General features: G+C 32.9%; 1 protein-coding gene across 1 annotated transcript in view; it reads left to right on the plus strand.

Moving 5' to 3' along the window:
• The window catches only part of LOC117171493 (tubby-related protein 4), a 152,731-nt gene that overhangs the window by 132,628 nt on the left and 13,231 nt on the right, over positions 1 to 6,872 (plus strand). Inside the window, exon 6 of the mRNA XM_033358852.1 lies at positions 4,996 to 5,264. Coding sequence (XP_033214743.1) covers positions 4,996 to 5,264 — 269 coding nt within the window. The remainder of the gene's footprint in view (positions 1 to 4,995; positions 5,265 to 6,872) is intronic.

Here is a 6,872-nt window from a genome sequence, read left to right on the forward strand (position 1 = left end):
AAAAGCTTTTTCTAGGTCAACAAATGCACAGAAAACTTTTTTTCCTACTCTCAAACTTTTTTCTGTTATTTTCCTTAAGCTAAATATTTGATCCGTACATGAGCTTCCTAGCATAAACCCACTTTGGACTTCCCAAATCTTTGCTTCTGTTATTTTCATTACCCTACGAATAAGTATTTTTGAATACATTTTACTTACGGTGCTTAATAAGCTAATCCCTCTGTAATTATTGCACTCGATTTTATCTCCCTTTCTCTTGTATATTGGTACGATATTCGCTTTTTTCCAATCGTCTGGGATGTCTCCCATCTCGAAACATAAATTTATCAATTCGCACAGTCTATGTGGTATGCACGCGCCACCGTGTTTAATCATTTCAGCGTCAAGACCGTCTACCCCGGCAGCCTTACCGTTTTTCAAGTTCTTAATTATATCCCTAACCTCAGTGACACAAACTTTCTCAATTGAGTTTTCCATCGCATCGTGTTCAACATCGCAGTTGTGGTGTCCTAGAGCTTCATCTCCGAATGGTCTCCTAAAATAGTCTCTGAAAGCCACTAGTATTCCGTCTGCATAATAGTTTTTAACATAGAATGTAGAAAATTTCGCATTGTGGTCTGTGCACAAATCGTCTGAAACGTCTCCCATCTCGAATCATAAATTTATCAATTCGTACAGTCTATGCGATATGTGCTATCGGCGAAAAAATTCGAGTCCTCTGGCTTTGACGTTGAATAACTATGTGAAGAAAAAATGGTAGGTTAGTGAAAAAGGTCTCGTTTAAAAGGTGCAAATGTTTTACGTTAATAAGCCGAAAAGTAATATTCCAAAATATTATTTGTAGTTTACAGATATGAAAATCTGATGAAAAGTAAGGAAATTTGATAGCTTTTAAAAACAGTGAACTTTGAAGCATAGTTTTTTATATAAAAAATAATAGAAAAAATCTAAAAAAATTCATAGGGGTACATTAAATATTTCTGAACAGATTGCCGTCGAAAAATGTGGCAAATATAAATAATTGTTCGTTTTTTGTGAATAAATATGCGAGAGCACTATCTTCAGTTCTAATGAAGATAATGAAGTGACTTAAATTGGAGGTACTTCGTTGAACTATCTGAAATAATTTACAATTTGAAGGAAGTCTGTGCTTCTTGTTGTCTTCGTACAAATTTCGATATTTGAAGTCAGTTTTTTATATAGGAAAGCAAGTGCGAGATCCCAGGGTGGTGCCGTTCATTCAGGGAATCGGCCTCGGTTTTCCTCAACACAGGGAAAGGATTTGAAGGCCAGAGTGAGGTTCGGAGGCACAAGTTGGGTAGGTCGGGCTGAGGAAAACAGAGGACGACCCCCGAAAAAATGGCACCACACTGGGGTCTCTCACTTGCTTTCCTATATAAAAAATTACTTCAAATATCGAAATTTATACGAAGACAACAAGAAGCACATACTTCCTTCAAATTGTAAATTATTTCAGATAGTTCAACTAAGTACCTCCAATTTAAATCACTTCATTATCTTCATTAGAACTGAAGATAGTGCGCTCGTATATTTAATCACAGAAAACAAACAATTATTTATATTTTGCACATTTTTCGACGGCAATCTGTTCAGAAATATTTAATGTACCCCTTTGAATTTTTTTAGATTTTTTCTATTATTTTTTCTATAAAAAACTATGCTTCAAAGTTCACTGTTTTTAAAAGCTATCAAATTTCCTGAATTTTCATCAGATTTTCATATCTGTAAGATACAAATAATTTTTTGGAATATTACTTTCCGGCTCCTTAACGTACAACATTTGCACCTTTAAAACGAGACCTTTTTCATTAGCCTACCATTTTTTCTTCACATACTTATTCAATGTCAAAGCCAGAGGACTCGAATTTTCTCGCCGATTAGTAGCCACCGTATTTAAGCATTTCAGTGTTTCTACTCTCTACCCAGACAGCCTTGCCGTTTTTCAAGTTCTTAATTATATCCCTAACCTCAGTGATACAGACTTTCTTAAGGGCATGTGACACAGCTAAATACCTATATTGCCGACCTCACTTTATCAGTTCACTGAATGTTTTTTTGAACCTAAGAACTTTTTTGTAAATAAAATATCGAGCTGAAACTTTGGGAAATGTATTAGAGTACAATAAAGTACGTTTAGGTACTGCATTTTGGTAGGAAATCTACTGAAAATTATTTCATCTTTTTTCTGAATCTCGACATTTTTTAAACGTTCGAACTTTTTTTATACATAAAATATCGGTCTCAAACTTTGAGAAATTCAAGAGCCGAAAGAAAACTACGTTAAAGTACAAAGCTTAATAATAAAAGATCTAAAAAAATATATTTCAACAATCAATTCCAACGGCATCAGCCGGTAATGTTGTACATGAAAATGCGAACCCTGGCGGCCACTAGACGAAGCTCTTAGAGGGTTCGTATTTTGGTGTACAGAGTTACCGGCTGATGCCGTTGGAATTGATTGTTGAAATATTTTTTTTTTACATCGTCTATTATTAAGCTTTGTACTTTAACGTAGTTTTCTTTCGGCTCTTGCATTTCTCAAAAATTGAGACCGATCTTTTATGTATAAAAAAAGTTCGAACGTTCAAAAAATGTCGAGGTTCAGAAAAAAGATGAAATAATTTTCAGTAGTTTCTACCAAAATGCAGTACCTAAACGCACTTTATTGTACTCTAATATAGTACATTTTCCAAAGTTTCAGCTCAATATTTTATTTACAAAAAAGGTTCTTAGGTTAAAAAAAATATTCAGTGAGCTGATAAAGTGACGTCGATAATATAGGTATTTGGCTGTGTCACATGCCCTTAACTGAGTTTTCTAACGAATCATGTTATAAATCGTAGTTGTGGCGTCCTATAGTTTCATCTCCGAATTGTCCCCTAAAATAGTCTATGAAAGCGTCTAGTATCCCATCTGCATGATATAGCATTTCTTCGTTACTATTTCTCATGTTGACAATTTTTGTACTTTTATTTCCCTTCATTTTTTTATAAAGCAGTTTCTTGCTTGCTTCGAAGTCGTTTTGTATTTTCTTCTCTTCTCCTCCTCTAATTTTATCTTTACTTTCCTTAATTAATCGTTTGAGTGTTTTCTTTTTGTGTCTGTAATCATTTATACGTCTATTTCTTTCCTCATCGCTAAGGCCTGCAATGTTTAAAGTTGTCCTGTACGCTTCTTTCTTTGCATTTTGGACAGACTGCATTTTATCTTTTCACCACACATCACCAGACATTCTTCCTACAACCGCGCTACCACACATTTCGGTCGCAAACCTAACAATGATATCCCGGAAGTTAGTCCATGCGCCCTCTATATCTTTGATGTTTATAAGCGCCTCCCAGGTTGCCTTATCTAGGCTTTCAATTATCTTATTTTGGAAATCTATTCGCACATCCGGTTTCTGTAGGTTCTCAATTTTTATTCCCGTTTGTATTGTTTTCTTTGTTCTCTTTTTCTCCATCCCCGACCTAACTTAATTTTGCAGATCAGAAGGTAATGATCCTTGTAGCATTCAGAACCCCTTATGACCCTTGTATCTTTGACTAACTCACTTTTTCTTTCATCCACAACAACAAAGTCAATTATACAGTCGCTACTTCCTTTAGACCAGGTGTACATGTGGATCATTTTATGCCTAAACCAAGTATTTGTAATTAAGATACCGCTTTCTAAGCACAGACCAACTAATTTATCTCCGTTATAGTTTGTTCTTGGATCCCCAAAATTACCTAGTACTCTTTCTGTATCCTGATTTGGATGCCCACCCATCCGTTCATGTCTCCTAGCAGAATTATTCTTTCTTCATGTTTGCAAATATTTATTGTGTCATTTAAAGTATTCCAGGAAGCGTCTTTTACTTCTCTTGAATCACTATCAACTGGCGCGTAGCATGCTATGATAAATAATCTTCTGATACCGACTTTCATTCTAGCCCACAGCAGTTTGGAAAATACGAAATCATGTTCTCCGAGATGCGATTCACTATATACTCCTAACCATATTTTAAATCCGCCTTTCAACAATCCGTTTTCTATGTCTCTGCTTTCGCATCCCTTTTTCTTTGTTTCAGGGACACATAAAATATCTATTTTCCTCACGTCTATAGTTTTTCGCAATTCTTTTACCTTGAGATCATTTACCCCCCTAGTATTCCAAACACCCAGTCTCCATTCGTCGACTGAAACATGACCTTTAGATTTACCGCGTGCATGCCTTTTGTCAAATAAAGTTCCAGTCCTTTCAGAGGCGATTTTATAGTTTGTATTATCTATTGTTTAGATTATACGCCCAACTACCACCTTTATGCAATAAGTTTATTTTCTGAGTCGAAACCATTTCAAAGTTAAGTAGCAATTTGTCATACGGTGGAGATTGTAGTTATAAAACTTAATAAAAACGTTTATTATATTATAATTAGTTTGAGTTTGAAGAAAGAACTTAAATTTTCACTATTCTTGCGATATCTTCTCAAATAATTGATGATGTGCCTTCATTTTGGCTTATTTTATACAGCATTCTGACAGCTTTCAGCCTACTTAAGATAGCCCCATTGAAATTCGAAATTTCCTTACTTCACCATGATAACAAATTATAATTCGATGAAGCAATTACATATCTAAATTCACTGGAAAAGAAGTACATTGTAAGAAAATATAAAATTCACTAATCATTTATATCTAAAAATTATTTAAAGTAGCTGCTGCACACCTACCAAGAAGGGTTTTATAGCCTATTAAAAAGTTCAATGACTCGTTTGAACCTCCCCCTCCCACTCATTCGTTCCCCCGACCAGACGGTTTTCCCCACCATTTCTAAACATCTTTCTCCTCTACTCCTATTTCTGACTAAATTGTTCCTCACTTCCCCTACTTTCCAATATTTCTCGGTCCGATAGACACCCACATTTTGCATTTATATTTATAATTTGAATTGTAAAATAGAAGAAGAATAAATAATTTATGTTTTTGATTCCAGATGAAAGGAGTTATGTATTAGCAGTTTGCCTTGCCGACGGAAACATTGTAATGTTGAAATCTTTTGACGATGTGTCGCCCATTACGATAAAGACGAGCCTAAAGGCGCCTTTACACGCAGAATGGAGCAATTCGAGAAAGCTCTTAGCAATTGCTGGGATTAAAGAGCCCGATGTCTTTCAATCTACCCCTCAGGTGTATACGAATCTCTTGAAATTTTATTCGGATACAGGGGTGCTCGTTTACTCAACTGCTATTCCATACACGCAGGTCAGCAATATTATTATTAAAAAACGATTTTTTTTAAAATTCACATTACAACATTTTCAGGGTGGTCATACATTAACGGAATAAGACTATTTCAGATCAAAGTTTAAAAACGTCAATTTTATTTATGTATTTCAAAAGTTGAATCTTAAAAAAAATGTACTCCAAGAGGTTGGATTTTCTGTCCAAATAGACCAATGCTGAACAAAACAATTAAATTTTTGACCGAAAAAGGTACACTTTAACAAAATAATTACATTTTTAAGAAAAAAGTTGAACTTTCAATTACATAGTTGATATTTCAACGTCTAAAGATCCAGTTTTAAATAGATAGTCGAATTTTTATTAATAAAAGAGTAAAATCCGAGCAAAAACAGTAGCATTTTAAACAAAAACTTCCATTTCAAAGAAAAAAGAACGTAGTTTTCAGAAGAAACTTAAATTTTCCCCTCGAAAACTTGAATTTCCAACAAAAAGATGAATTATGAAGGAAAAATGTATCAGTTGATATTTGAACCAAAAAAGATCAAATTTATACCAAAAGAGATGAATTTTTTAATCAAAAAAGCGAATTTTTGAGTAAGAAGGTTAATTTTCTTCAAAATAAACCAATTTTCAACAAAATACATACATTTTCAAACACATGGTTGAGTTTTCAAATATAATAAAAGATCAACTTCTAACCAAAAACGGATAAGTTCAATTTCTAGTCAAAAAATTAATTAAAAAACAATGAAAATTTTTCAGAAAATAGCATAATTTGAAACTAAAGAAAAGAACTTTCAACTAAAATTATGAATTTTCCAGTAAAACAGTGGAGTTTTCAACAAATAAAGATTTTTCAGTTAAAAAAAAAAGTTCATCCAAATTCTTGAACTTTCAAGCCAAAACACAAATTTTCTATACAACAGTTGAATTTTCAAAAAAAAGTTAATTTTCAACCAAAAACAAATAAATTCAAACCAAAAAGACTAGTTTTCTACAAAAAACACAAATTTTTAATTTAAAAACAAAATTAAACCAGACTGAATGAAAAATGAAAATGTTAAATTTTCATTGAAAAAAATATTATCCTGGACAAAAAAAAAACGAATTTTCAACCAGAAAGATGAATTTGAAACTAAAATAATAAATTTTCTAACCAAATAGATGAATTTTTAACAAATTAAGATTTTTCAATCAGGACAAAAAGTAAAATTTCTACCAAAAGAAATTAGTTAAAAAAATTAAGGCGAATTTTCAACCCTGAAAACTGATTTTCTACCAATAAAGACAAATTTCCAAGAAAATACATGAATTTGTAGGAAAATAGTTGAATTTTTAACTTATGAGACGAATGTTCAACAAAGCCATTGAGTTTGCAAACAATGAGGTTAAATTTTAAGAAAATTGTTGAATTTTTAACTAAGTATTAAAGTTTTGAACTAAAAACAGAATTGTCAGGAGAAAGAAACTACAAAAGATAGAAATAGAAATAGGAATGCAGGGCAAATGAATTATTAACCAAGAATATTACGAGGGTAGTTCAATAAGTCCTTAGAATGACCAACAAATGGCGCGCGAATCGCTCCAAATCATCTGTTTTCAGTCAGCACCACTCCCGACTAGATA

This window comes from Belonocnema kinseyi, chromosome 4 (assembly GCF_010883055.1).
Source record: "Belonocnema kinseyi isolate 2016_QV_RU_SX_M_011 chromosome 4, B_treatae_v1, whole genome shotgun sequence".
Classification (NCBI taxonomy): Eukaryota; Metazoa; Arthropoda; class Insecta; order Hymenoptera; family Cynipidae; genus Belonocnema; species Belonocnema kinseyi.